This window comes from Typopeltis vanoorti, chromosome 3, assembly GCF_054136105.1.
Source record: "Typopeltis vanoorti isolate ZY-2024b chromosome 3, IOZ_Tvanoo_1.0, whole genome shotgun sequence".
In the NCBI taxonomy this organism is placed as follows: domain Eukaryota; kingdom Metazoa; phylum Arthropoda; class Arachnida; order Uropygi; family Thelyphonidae; genus Typopeltis; species Typopeltis vanoorti.
In genome coordinates, this window is record NC_143551.1 from 32,370,590 (window position 1) to 32,386,149 (window position 15,560).

Sequence of the window (15,560 nt, forward strand, 5' to 3'; positions counted from 1 at the left end):
ACTATATTCGGCAAGAAACTCTCTGATTCCAATCTTTGAGTTTCTTATTCGGTTTTAAAACTATGTGGGATTTAATATCCCCTTAATTTAAGTAGTGTCTCACCTTATTATTAAATTACTCTGGATTTAGAGAAAGATGTTGGAAGTTTTGTCAAAACTTGTCTGGGTAGTGGCTCTTCCCTTAATGCATAGCATCATAGGAGATACTAAGACAAGTAGTGATAAGAGTTTGGTCCACTTTTACCACAAGTTGCCTCAGTCCTGCTTACACATGTTTGCTTACACTTGGATAAAGGATTAAATTAAACTTATTATAGTCTAACCAAGTGGAAAACAACTTCCAACATCTTTCTCTAAATCCAGAGTAATAATAAGGTGAGACACCTTTTGGCAACTCGTATAGGTAAATATGACTTCTCCATTGCTTCCACCTTAGTGTCACCACCTCTGGATCTGGCCCTCACTGACGAGACCTCAACAAAGGTTGAAACCAGTTGGAAGCTTGGGTGATAAATGGCAATGCAGTAGCTCATGAAGTTTTAACTGCAGCTCAGCTGTTGCTGTCACCCAGGTCCTGGGTGATGGTGGTGGTGGTGGGGGGGGGTAATGAATGGCAATACTGTAGCCAGTGAAGTTAACTGAGGCATGGCTGTTGCTATTACCCCTCAGATGACATATGAGCAAACGAGCGGCTCTGCTCGGTGGTGGGGTGAGCCTGCCACGGTGTAGAGCCAACCAGTTCTGAGAGTTCTCAATGACAGAGTGAGCCTGTTACTGAGGGGAACAATGCTGAGTTTTTGGAGTTTGATCTTTACTTGAACATTGAATAAAGATCAAAACCGGTCTGGGTAGCGGCCCTTCCCTTAATGTATAGCATTATACATGTTTGCATGGAGATGTGCTTTGCATTATGGGAGATACTAAGACAAGTAGTGAGGAGAGCTTGGTCCACCTTTATCATGAGTTGCCTCAGTTCTGAAGATACTTCAGGTGCAAACTTTGTTTGCTTACACTTGGATAAAGGATTAAATTAAATTTATTATAGTCTAACCAAGTGGAAAAAACTTTCAACATATATTCCATCTCTATTCCTGTCAGGATATAATTCTCACATATTCTGACAATTTTTTGTGAACAAACTCAATAAATGCAACCATTTCATTTCTCTTGTTTCTGATATTTCTAGCATTCATATACAAACATAACAGTTCGTTCCTATAACAAGCTTCACTGCTACCACTTATTAGATGTGACTTCTCCATACTTTCTTTGAGCCATTTCTTTTTTTCCTTAGTTTTACCAGCATCCTCTTTAAATTCCCTGTATCTCAGGTCATCCCCTTCCCTTTTTGTCTACACACACACACACACACATTCACATCCTCATGGAGCAACAGCCTTTCTCACACTGTGTTCCTCTGTCTACCCTGTATCTCCCCATTTCCCTGTTACAGCTCTCTTGTGCTACAGCTCTAAGCTGTCTAATGATCTTAGTCATGGCAGTCTCTTGTAATCCAGCTGGTAGGAGGCTTCGGCTGGTGAATGGTTTGAGAACTAGAGTTCTGTTTCCCAATGCTCTATGTTGATTGGATGTCTGCACTAAGCATGGTGTCAATATGGTGACTTAGAGGGAGCTCAGAGCCACCAGGTTGCCCAGCGAGAATCAAATCGACCCAGAACAGAAATGCAACAGGCAAAAGCTTCTGCATTGTGCAGTAGTGTGATCATGTCTGTGAATAGCATTGAGAAAGCCAGGACAGCATAACCAAGCACAGTTCTTTTGGCAGCCTGGTTGGACAAGTGGTTAGTGTATTCGCTCTCCAGCCAAAAGGCTGTGGGTTCAAATCCTGCCGTGGAGGGGTGTTTGTGAAATACTAGTGGTTGTTGGCAGCAGTAGATGTGCTGGTGTAGATGTAGTTGGTGAATGTAGGTAGAGACAAAGAGTTGTGGAGTAGATGTGCTTGGACTCCCTGGAGGTATCACATAATCATAATTGCCAGTATCGTAGTTTCATATACACCCTCTGTCAAAAAAAGAAACCATACTTTTCGAAAATAGAAGAAACTAGTGGTGCTACCTGTTGTATCTTTTTGTTGTTGAAAGTGGCAACCTTCGTTAGTGTTGTATCAACACTAACGTTCATAATTTGATTCTAATGAAACAAATGTCATATGTTTATGACATTTGTTTCATTAGAAGCTGAATTATAATGCCAAGAGTGACAGTGTGTTTTGACGAATGGCTGGAAAATGAGTTTCAAACAGAGAGTTCAGATTGACTTTTGTGCTAAACTTGGTAAAAGTTTTACTGAAATGCATCAAACGCTTAAAAAAGCATACGGTGATGAATGCTTATCCCGTACTCAAGTTTACGAGTGGTTTATGCGATTTCACAGTGGTCGTGGGATGCTTGAGGACGACGAAAAGCCGGATCATCCAAAAGCTGGACTGAGCGAAGTTAACATCAAAAATGTGGTTGATTTCATCAAAGAAAACCCGAAATCGTCCATGAGATTGATTAAAAATGAATTGGGGATCCCAAAATCAACTGTGCACAACATTTTGACTGAGAGTTTGGGCCTTCGTAAATTGAATTTGTGATTTGTTCCCCACAAGTTGACCAACAACTAAAAAATGTATCGAATTAAACACTGCAAGGACCTCATTAAAACCGCTCGTAAGGACTCAAACTTCCTTGAAACGATACTGGTGACGAAACATGGTGTTTTGAGTATGAGCCCGAAACAAAGTGTCAGAGTGCTGAGTGGAGATCATGAAGAGGGGCATCCAAAAAAAAGTTTCTTGGAGGTCAAAAGTAAAGACAATGCTGATTTGTTTCTAGAATTCCAAGGGCATTATCTACAAAGAATTCATTCCGCCTGGCCAAACGGTCAATGGTGAGTTTTATCTTGAAGTTTTGAAGTGATTGATTGTGAGAATTCATCACATACGACATGAATATTGTGATGCAGGCAGCTGGTCACCTTTGCATGATACATGTACCATTTCATCGTTCGAACATTGTGAGTCAGTTTTTGAGCAAAAACCAAGTTTGTATGTTGGACCACTCACCGTATTCACCTGATTTAGCACCCTGTGACTTCTTTCTCCTCCCCTGACTTTATTTGCTGATGAAAGGAAAGCAATACGACACCATTGAAAACGTTCAAGCGGCAGTAACCATGACCCTCAACAGTATCCCAAAAACTGATATAAAAAACACAATTAACGAATTAATTGACCGTGCCAAATGCTCGAAGCTGAGGGAGAGTATATTAATTGAAATAAATGATTTGAACAATTATAATTGGCCTGTGTTTTATTTTCTACCAAAAGTTCGGTTTCTTTTTGGACAGTGGGTGTATACCTTTCCTCACTGAAATCCTCACATGACTGGCAACCAGCCAGGTAATTACTTCATGGTCACTCTCACCAACTGGTGGGAGATAATAACATGATAAATCATAAGAACAAGGAATCTATTTTTTTTTTTTTTTAAATTTTTTATAATGTATTCTTAATATGCCTGCTCACTGTATTAGGCTTGAAACACACATCTAAGATACTCCCACAACCTGCACTGGCTAATTTTTGTAACCTTAATTTTAGGATAACGTAGCCTTTTGCCTAAATATATGATTTTGTGCATCAGTAGGTGTGTTCTCCTGATTAGTTAACCTGGTTACAGTGTGAAAAACTAATTTCCTGGAGAAAAATTCCTGTCACCTCTGTATGAAACATATAAGTATACTATGAATGTGAATAAACACAAGCCAACCTAATGTCACTGTATATGCATTAATTTAACAACAGTGACAATTATTGAGTAGCAATCTGATTACTGAGTAGATGAACATTGTTTCCAACATTAAATTAGTGGTATTGACTGTGGCTGTGGGATGGTATTTTTCTCTTGATATTCTGGTATTTTTTTCCTCATAAAATAAAGGTATAAAGTATGAATTTGAGTAATCACAAGTTTATACCATTGCAACTCTAAAGATCAGTAAGAATAATTTGCCATCCCTAATCATACTTCATGATTTTTGTGGCAGCCTGATTTATTGAGTTAATTTGCATTTATAATTATTTTGAACTTTCTATTTATTTAGAGTATTCAAGAACTGTGCCAGTGTTATATAAAAAAAATGGGAGAAAAGATTAGAGCACATGGATTTTATGATGTTGAAGGAGAGTTTGAGATATCTAAAGAGGTAAATATTTATGTCATTAACTGATATGTTAAGTACACATTTGGGAAAAGTTGAATTTCTTCCCTTACAGAAAATCATTATGGTTTATTCTGATGTCATTTATAAGAAATAAAGTCATCTCCCATAAAGTAATTAGAAACAAGCTATCTGCCATAAAACATCAAAAATAATGCCACATCCTCCCCATCCTTCTCCATCTTCCTTCTCTTTATAGCAAGGTAGTCCACATCATGTGTGAGGTAAATTAATAGAGATATCAAGTGGTCATCAAGTTATCAAGTGATCTTCATGGTGTAATATAGGTGCTACTGAATGAACAAAACATTTGTCAATTTTTAAGTAATGAAAATTGGACTAGAAAATACGTATAGCTTTGCAACATAACAATGAGTTTATCCAGTTAAATAAAATAGAACTAAAAGTTGCCTCCGTAGTGCAATTGGAAGAACGACGGTACATTGCGCCCTTCGATTGGAATAGGCCTAAGTTCGATTCTCATTGCGACGGGAGGAATTTTTATCTGGACGATTTCAATCAAAGGTGAGTTAGCTGATCTCATATGGAGGTAGCACAGTTTTTTCTCCCGGAAACTCGGGTTTTTCAGACAAATCGGCCCTTCAGAACACACGCAATTTACAGACAAAGGATACTAGTTGTGGTGGTGGTGGAGGTGGGTGATAGATGGTGTTGATGGAGATGATTCGTAGTAGACATTTGGTGTAGTGGTTGAGACAGTTGTAGGTGTCCTCCCGCGATGAGTCTTCGGACTCCTTGGAGGTGTTAGGAATAATAATAATAAGTCTGGAGATAAATGCCATAAAATAATTATTTTAATTGAATGAAACAAATGAATAAAAACAGAAGCTAATTAAATAAGTCCCAATAAAATGATATTGTGTGAACCTGGATTGGATATTTTTTTGTCTGCTCCAATAGCAAGTAAGTAATATGACTAATGATTATTAACAGGCCATCATGAAGTCATTGGACTTATCAAAGAAGGTCATACTCAGCCATGTTAACTTCCTTCATGTTGAATTGGATTTAAACGGTTTTGATGCGAACACAGATTGATAAGAAATTAATTATTAACTTAAAATCTAATATTTCGCTGGTATTATATCCAGCATCTTCAGAGCACATTTGTAACAAACAAAGTTTGTTTCAAATGCGAGACAATCACAATATTGTGTAACAGTGGGGCTAGTATAAGTAACTGCAGTGTGTAACACAAGACTAAAGTCCTAATATGGCACCATCTAAGTTAAAAAAAAAGTAGTCCAAAGTTTTGAAAAAAATATAGTAGTCCAAATAGTAGTCTTTCAAAGTTTTGAAAAATAGTAGTCCAAAGTTTTGAAAAAAAAAAAATAAATAAAAAAAAATAATTTATTAGGGCATTTCAAACTCCTCAAGTAATGTATTCATATTGTTTGAATCATCATTCTTCATGCCTACTTCAACAAAAAAATGAGAAATGATGCATTAAGGAAACTAGAAGAAAATGAACTAATAAAAGGCAAATATATGGATGGATGGGAAGCTTCCATGTCTTTTAAGTAATCCAAGCTAAGGCATCTCAGGGATGCCAATGATTGTATTTTCATAAACTCTCGGGTCAACTTAAGAAACTTTCATAGTTTCTACAAACATTTGGCTTTGAAATAATGTTGAATTTAATATCCACTTTGCTATGCAATTTTACATCGCCCAAATGAAGCCTTTTGGCTCTTTCTTTAGTAATTATTTTTACGCACTGACCAAGAGTTCACTTATGAAAAATGCATTTCTCTGACATTTTGATTTCCTTAGTACTGAACAAGAGTTGCTCTCTTAAGGTTTTCCTTAAGGGGTCAATTTGACCCTCCAGAGGTTGGTGTTTTCTGGCATGGCTTCCATCAGGCATATGTCGGTGAATGCTTTTCCCTGGAATACAAGCAGTTCTACTCAATGGTAGGGTGAGCCTGTCACTGAGTAGAACCAATGCTGAGTTGGATGATCCTTTAGTCACTCATAAGGAGTGGTCTGGGGGATCACCTAATTTTTAGAGAAGCTCTTTACTCACACATTAGTATCAATTTGAGTCTCTGGAGGTTGGTGTTTTCTGTCATGACTTCTATTGGGGCCATGTCAGTGAATGCTTTTATCTGGAATATGAGCAGTTCTGCTCAGTGGTAGGGCGAGCCTGTCACTGAGTGGAATCATTGCTGATTTCCACAATCCTTTGGTCACTCGTAGAAGTGGTCTGGGGGATCACCTAATTTTTAGAGAAGATCTTTATTTACACATTAGGAGAGCTTTTGAGCATCTGGGGATTGGTGTTTTTGAGTGCGGCCTCTATCGAGTTGTGTCAGTGAATGCTTTTCCCTGGAATATGAATGGTTCTGCTCACTCTTTTAGAGTGGTCTTGGGGTTGCCTAATTTTAAAGAGGCCTTTACTTACACAGTGCGTCTATCAGGGCTGTGTTGGTGAATGCCTTTCCCTGGAATATGAGCAGTTCTGCTCAGCAGTAGGGTGAGCCTGTCACTAAGCAGAGCCACCACTAAGTTAAATGATTCTTCAGGTCACTCGCTGTGCTTTGAGTAGAGTGATTTGAGGGATTACATGAGTTTTTGGAGAACCAGCCAATTCAAAACAGCTGTCAGGCAAGTTAAACCTTTATCAAATGGACTAATAAATGGTGAATATATGGACACTTGGCAGCACCCATGTATTTTAAGTAGTCCAAGATAAGGCAACTCAGGGATGTCGAGAATTATATTGTTGTAAGCTGTCAACTTATGAAACTTTCATAGTTTCTACAAACATTTGGCTTTGAAATAATGTTGAATTTAATATCCACTTTGCCTATGTAATTTTACATCACCAAAATGAAGCCTTTTGGCTCTTTCTTTACTAACTAGAAGATGTATTCAAGTATACTGGTCAAGTGAGATGTTTAGCTATTGTATTTAAGGAATTTAAGATAAAATAGATGCTGCCAAAGAAATTTCTGTATGGTTAAGTGAAACTACAGACCTTTTAGCTGAATTTTATCTTCAGTTTATATTGTATGGTATTTAATGTTATTTCCTAGAACTGAATTTAAATGAAAGAATCAGAGAGTGAGAGATTTGAGCTCATATAATCCAGCTTTAGGGCCATATAGTTATCTGGTGTATTTAATTAGAATTTAAGAATTGCATATATAGAGTATTGGAATTAACTGATTGTAATTCTAAAGAGAGTATGAATGTCAGATCTGCTTAGAGAGATCAAGTGAATTGTTTAGCATACATAATTTGTATCTGTTGTATATTATTATTATTATTATTATTATTATTATTATTATTATTATTTCCCAAGAGCTCATGGAGTCAAAGACTCATCTGGGAGGTCCTTTTATGACACACATATCTCATCATACCGTGTCTTAAACACACTCAAACTCCTTGCAGTCACCACACTCTCAGGCATGGCATTCCAATCATTCACAACTCTTCATGAAATAAACCTGCCTCTCACTCCCCTACTCACACCCACTTTATACAGTTTCCAGGGATGACCTATTTATATGTTTATAGTAAATATGTTAATCTTTTTTATATATTAGAACCTCATTCTTTAGAATTCATGATATGCTGATTTTGAAGTCAATGCACCCATCACGGATACAAATCTGAAACGTTCTAACCAACTAAAATTAAAAAAAAAAATTATATATATAATATATTGTTATCTTACTCTATCACTGACTTTAATATATAGCTTGGATATAGGTGGGGGAATAACATTGTTGGAGCAATCAAGCTATGAAATATAAGAGTGGAAAGAGGATCAAATAGTTACATATATGCATATATATATATATAGTTCCATATGTTATTAAATGAAGCTCTATGACTGATATAAGAAATTACCAACCGATCAGTATATTAGGAGTTGTAGTCAATCATTGGAAAAGTTGGTCTAGAGCAAAATCCAGAATGGATAGACAGAAATGGGATATTATATGGGAGGCAACATGGTTTTGTGAAGGGTAGGTTATGCCTCAGTTACACACTCACATTTTATAAATATAGTGACAGCTGAGTTGGATCGATAAAAGTATTGGGTTTCCAGTGATATTGCTGGACACTGAAAAGGCTTTTGTAGGGATGCCACATGGAATTCTAATTAATATAATTGCTACACATGGGAATAGATATAAAGTTTGGTGAAGTGAAGAAGAGGGCAGTTGTTGGAGAGATATCAGGCAGTAATTTATTCAGGAGTAGAGTTCAGTAGAAGATCTGTGACTAGTGGCATGACACAGGGCTCTATTCTTGGGTCACTACTATTTAATTTCTTGTTTAACATATAGGAAAGGATATAAGAGGAACTATTCAGTTGTTTACCAATGATGCAAAATTAGATGTAGCAATAGTTAATGCAGATGATATTAAAATTTTGCACGATGATTTGGATAAACTGGCAGTTTGGGCAAAGGAGAATGGCTATCAGTTTTAATGTGACAAAGTGTAAGATTTTGAATTTTGGGGTAAATATATTACCTGATGTGTACCACATTGATGGAACTATAGTCCAGGAAATTGATAAATCCAGGAATATGAGGGTGTTTGTGAGTAGGAAGCTAAAGTTTAGAGGGCATATTGCAAAAGTGGCTGAAGCAGCTCATTGGATTACTTGGTCAAAAGTATACCCTGACGAGCAGAGATAAGCAGGTTATTAAATCTCTTTATTGAGCCTTGGTAAGATTCCCATCTTGACTATTGCATGAAGATCTGGTCACCTGGGTTTCTTGGGATGATATGGAGGAGATGGAGAGGACCAAAGGTAAATGAGATTGAATGGCGTTTAGTGGTGTTTAGGCTTATATGTTGATTCTCCAGCATCACGCTGTTTAAATAAATTGACAATGTAGACTAGATAATAACTGAAAATATTTAATTATTACTTCCTATTTTTAGCTGAACTTAAATCAGCATCTTCAGGGATTAATACACTGGTATTAAACACATGCATACAAGCATACTTCACTAACAAAGGTGGAACAGGAGAGATACAGGATGAACCTAAAATCCCATAATTATGCCACTTGTCGGCTTTGGTTGGGTGCTCTTGGCTGTTGGGTGGCATAATTATAGGACTTTAGGTCATCCTGTATTTCTCCTGTTTCATCTTTGTTACTGAAGTGTGTCTACAGCATACACGTGTTTAATACCAGTGTATTAATCCCTGAAGATGCCAATTTAACTTCGGTGAAATATAGCATATACTAATAAAATATTTTTAGTTATTATCTAGTACATTATTAATTTCCTTAAACAACACAATGCAGGTTGAAGATGTGTGGCTTACAGAAAATGGTTGACAGAAGACAGAAAAGGGATAATATTGAGACATACAAATTACTGAAGAATTTTACAAGATTAATACAGAAGAAATTTTTGAGAACAGGTCTTTCTTTTGGAGAACTAGAGGCCATACTACTGAGCAAGGGTGTAGTTAGCAGGGGTGTCAGAACTGGATTTTTTGCTTATAGAGTAGCAAATGAGTGGAATGTCATTATATCATCTCTTGTCAACCATATCTCAGTGATCCCAATAATCTTTGGACAGGCTGAGGCCATCGTTGCCACCAATTCATCTCCTTTATTCTGGATGCTCGTGACATTAGTATAAAGAGTCATCAGTGCATTGTCACTGTTTCTGTGCCTTTCATTATTTCCTCCAGACTCCACTGGATTTAGCAACTAGTCCAACAATAGCCCACTTCTGCTGTCATCCACCCTTATAATTCTAGTTTCTCTGTATTGACACACTGGCTTGTTTGAGAGCAATATTATCTCCAGATGCTTACATCCTTCCTCATTAAAATGCAAGCCATCTCTCACATACAGTTCCTTTCTATCCTCAAATACCCTCCAAGCATCCATATAATCCAAGCCTCTCTACTGACACATTCTGGCTATCATACTATTCATTATTGATGCTCTTTTCTGCAGTTCTATATTATCATTCTTGTGCAATGCACTCACTATCTTCCCTCTCTTAGTCATCTTCTCTACAACCTTAAGCATCAACCTCAGATCTCTCGCCAACCAATTTGCACTTCCTTTCAAGTCATTTGTGCCCACCATCACAATCATCTCATCCACTCTTTCACCTTACTTAATCATCATATTCACAGTGTCTGTTATTTCTCCAGGGAAGCACCCCTCTGGCATTCTATCTTGCACATCATGAAGCATCGAATCTCCATACATCACACCTCTTACCACTCTGTTTCTTCTCTTTTTTATACCATTTTTTATGCCACACACACACACACACACACACACACACACACACACACACACACACACACACACACACACACACACACACACACACACACACACACACACACCATGTATCCTTTTTCACATACGTTCTCATATGACTGGCCATCACCCAAATGATCACTTCATAGTCACTCTGATGAACTGGAGGATGATATGATCCTCACCCCATTTATAATAACATTCTCTGATGAGATGATTAAATTCTAAATCATTATGTGGTCTCTACTTCCTAAGGTAGCTGTTTTCCACAAAACTTGAAAAATTCAATCTCTTCATTCCATTCTGTATTATCATAATTAAAATCACTGTTTTCTTTTTGCTTGGCTAATTTGCATATACATTTCCTTGTCATTGCCTCATATTATCAGCTCTTGAGCAACTGGCATTATTGTTACTATGAGTGTATTTTTTAATACACTCATAGTAACAATACACTCATACAAAGTGATATTTTGAGCTATTTTGCCCAGTTTTTGCAATATCTTTTGAACTTCAGCAGTTTATCCACCATCATTGTCAAATACCTAGTCTCATAGCAGAGGTTTTTTTATCCTGGAAACAAGGGTTTTTCATCCCACATACAGACAAATTGGCCTTGAACACATAATTTACAGACAAAAAATACTAGTGATGTGGTGGTGGGCAGTAGATGGCATTGGTGTAGGTGATGACGGCAGTGGTGGTTTGCTGTAGTTGGTGCATTAAGTGGTGGAGACAGAGAGTTATAGAGTAGGTGCCCTCCTGTGATGAGTCATTGTATTCCTTGGATTTGTCAAGTAGTAATAATAATTATTATTATTATTGTTATTATTCCTGATACCTCCAAGGAGTCCGAAGACTCATCGCGGGAGGACACCTACAACTATCTCAACCACTACACCGAACCTCTACTACGAATCATCTCCATCAATGCCATCTACTGCTCACCTCCACCACCACCACAACTAGTATTTTTGTCTGTAAATTGCGTGTGTTCTGAAGGGCCGATTTGTCTGTATGCAGGATGAAAAACCCGAGTTTCCAGGAGAAAAAACCCCGCTACCTTCGTATGAGATCGGCTTACTCACCTTTGATTGAAATCGTCTAGATAAAGATTCCTCCTGTCACAATGAGAATCGAACTTAGGCCTATTCCAATCGAAGGGCTCAATGCACCATCGTTCTTCCAATTGCGCTATGGAGGCGCTTATAAAAAAATGTCCTAGACTCTTTATCTCGTCACCAGAAAGAAGAAAATCTGTGTGGATGGGGTGTTATTGAGCTAAAAGCTCTAGTCATGGCTGGGTAATGGCAATAGCCGCACCTCAGTTAAAACTTCATTGGCTACAGCATTGCCCATGGCAATGTCAATACTCCAGGTAGTACAGTTAAGTTGAAATCGTAACATTACGATGTCAACGTAATAAGTTGCTTTCAACGTAATAATAAGTTGCTTTCAGTTCCGTTCTATCTATGAAATGCTTATAGTCTTTCCATCCCAAAGTGCAAAGCTATAAACTTTGACAATATTGAATTCACAATCATTATCCTTACCCAACAGGCTCTATTTAAATTATTCTGCAGGATCTCTACATTAGCTTTATTAAATATTGTTCTTTCCAGTTTAGAATTGCTAGTAAACAAGTGGATATTATGTTTCATTTCATTCCCAGTATCATTAATGTACGAATTAAACCATAGTAACAGTCAGTTCAAATACAGAACCCTGTGGAATGCAACGGTTTATCACCATTTCTCCTTGATTCTGTTTTCTCATATACTACTTTCTGATTCCCATCCATTTACACCTCTCTTATTCATATCACCAGTTTCCTGTTCGTTGGAGCTTTTGCTCCAATTTATGTAATAAATACTTTGAGAATAAAATACTTTTATAAAATGCTTTGATAATAAAATACTTTTATAAAGTAGCAATATCATATACCATTTCATCTAAAGTGACTGTTGCTTTATTGTGGAAAGCAAGATCTCTCATCCATAAAACTATGCTCCTTCCCCGCCTTCTCCTCGAGTATCATATTCCCACCTGTACATTCCTGAATGGACCCTTAACCAATTTTTCAATATCTTGACCACCACTTCTGAGATAGTGAGCAGACAATAATTACTGCCTCTGTCTTGGAGTCTTCTTATGTAATTGTAATATCTTGCTCTCTTTTCACTCACTTGGGACTCAGCTGGAGCTGACATTTAAACCAAGTGGCATGCTTATGAGAATTTCTCTTGCACTTTCTCAGTAAAAACATGCAGATATCCAATCCACTCCTATGGTTGTATTCACATTGAGATTTCTTTATATCCTAAACATCTCTAAGTTCATCTGCCTCCATTTTCAAATTGATTACTGTCACATTAATCACTGAATTATCTTTACTTGAATGATATTCTCTCAAAATGATTACTCTCAGTAATTCAACTATTTCTTCTGCTTCCCTTACTTCCCTACTATGTATATTCATTAAAGTTCCCAGGTCATTCTTCCTTTTATTTGCTGCATAGAGCTCTTTGTGATTTTCTTTAGCATGCTTGGTTAATATTATCTCATAATTTGATCTTAATTTATTTACCATACTGGCCATCCTCCTTGCTTTATTTTGTGCTGCTCATGAGTTTACACTTCACATATCTCTTTATGTTCTCTTCAAAATATTTTATTTATTTATCTTGCAGTTCCTGCTTGATGATGATATGCATATATTTTACTTCTGCCTGATTTATTTTCTGGCTCCTGATATTGTCTAAATCTGCTTCCTTCAAACACCACTTGAATATCTTCCATACACTGATAACATCCTTTCCTTGCAGATTCTTATGCCATAGCTCTGCTTCAAGCTGCTTCCTAAGCTTGTCATAATCTCCTATTCTTCCATGTATGTATATATATATATATATATATATATATATATATATATATATATATATATATATATATATATATATATATATATATACTACTGCGTGTATATATATATATATATATACACGCACACATATATATACATACATATATATATATATATGTGTGTGTGTGTGTGTGTGTGTGTGTAGAAAGTATTTTACCTTGGGTATAATAAATGTTAAAGATACCAAGCTATTTTAAACCTGGTTTTACTCCATTTCCCAAGTAAGCAAACAGACAAGTAAGTCAAGTTTACTCCTGCAAGTGTTACAAGTCTGGGTGACCCCGCACGTACTGCAAGTCAAGGCAACTCATGGTAAAGGTGGATAAGCTCTGATCACTATTCTTAATATTTATCCTTAATGCAAAGCACATCTCCTGGAGGAGATGTATGATGCTATGTATTAAAGGCAACAGGCCACTACCCTGACTGGTTTTGACCTTTATTGAGGTCTCATCAGTGGGAGGCAGGCTTTGAAATACCAAGATTTTAGTAATACAGAGCTTATAAGTATTTTACCAGAACAAGTTACCATAAGATGTTTTGACCTTATTAAATAAAAATCTCAGGATGAGAGATAGATGTAGATAGACGTACAAAGCACATCTCCTCCAGGAGATGTGCTTTGCATTAAGGGTAAATATTAAGAATAGTGATCAGAGCTTATCCACCTTTACCACGAATTGCCTTGACTTGCACTACATGCGGGATCACCCAGACTTGCAACACTTGTAGGCGCAAACTTGACTTACTTGTCTGTTTGTTTAGTTGGGAAATGGAGTAAAACCAGGTTTAAAATAGCTTGGTATCTTTAATATATATATACACACACACACACACACACACACACACACACACACACACACACACACACACACACACACACACACACACACACACACTCTCTCTCTCTTTTTAACTGAAATTTTGAACTACTCCTCCTGGATCAAGACTGCATGATCACTCTACCTATTCAGTGGGAAAGTGATGTCACTTGGTAAGGACCAATTCTCTGATGCAATCACTTGATCCAGCATCCTCAAATCCTTGTTTTCTTCTTCGCTCCAAAAAATGTTTGTGTATATCTTTCAGTGGTAGATGAATTTCATCATCTGGTGCAAGGATGCCATTCTGCTTATTGATGGTGAGAGGTGAAGTGATTTTGGAAAGGCACCCAGAGAAGAATAACTAGGGTATCTGGAATGCTAGGTATTTGAGTAGGGAATGTGATCTTCCCTACATTAAAATATGTAGGTTAGTGAGGCTTTGTACCATATATAATGCAGAAGAGGTTTTTTTTTTTTTTTTGCTTGGTGGCATTCATGAGTACAATCACTGCCTGTGGAGAGTGTAGAAATAGTAAATGAGTTTAAAGAGTGATATAATAAGCATTGCGTGTTTGATAATGAATGATATCTTACTTTAATTCCAAGATCTGAGGATAATAATAATTATTATTATGTATCGGTATGTTTCTGCATTAGCACTTGGAATAAAAATAAAACAAAGATTTAACATATAACATATGCATTTTTCCAGTAAATTGCAATTTTACTTGTTTCATGTAATCATTGAAACAAATCCATTAATGTGCAGTAATGAAGCATATTTATATTTCAGTTATGTGTAGCAGTTAGCAATCTATCTCAGATTTGCAACTATTTGGATGAAATAGAGAATCAGATGAAGAATTTTGTAAAGTCTGGACTAGAAGAGGCAGTTGCAGATAAAAATTCCAGTGAAAAGCTAGCAAAGCTTGGTGATGAAATTTTGAATCTCATTGTTGAATTAGGCATTGAAATTGTGGGAAAGGTCAATACAAACATTATGTAGTAATTATTAAGTAATAATTTGCTATAATTTATCTGACAAATATATGTTGGTTATAAGAAGCACATTGCCAGAGTAACTAACCTTTTCATAATCTCCTGTTTTTCACACATCTGATTGCTCTAATTTGTATTTTAAAATGTACTTTACAATGTCTTGCATTAATTTATTTTTATTTTATTAAATTAACTCCCTGATTTAAATATATACACATATACTTCTTTTCAACAAACATATCATGACAAAATATGCACCAAATATATCCGAACAACAACAACAACAACAACAAATAAAAA

General features: G+C 36.5%; 1 protein-coding gene and 1 non-coding gene across 2 annotated transcripts in view; both read left to right on the forward strand.

The window, feature by feature from the left end:
* Positions 1–15,560, forward strand: part of LOC150108025 (protein unc-13 homolog 4B-like) — a 163,966-nt gene that overhangs the window by 74,513 nt on the left and 73,893 nt on the right. Inside the window, exons 7-8 of the mRNA XM_090415771.1 lie at positions 4,111–4,212; positions 15,055–15,246. Coding sequence (XP_090271897.1) covers positions 4,111–4,212; positions 15,055–15,246 — 294 coding nt within the window. The remainder of the gene's footprint in view (positions 1–4,110; positions 4,213–15,054; positions 15,247–15,560) is intronic.
* Positions 1,493–1,780, forward strand: LOC150108026 (signal recognition particle RNA). The gene has a single exon (XR_016548165.1).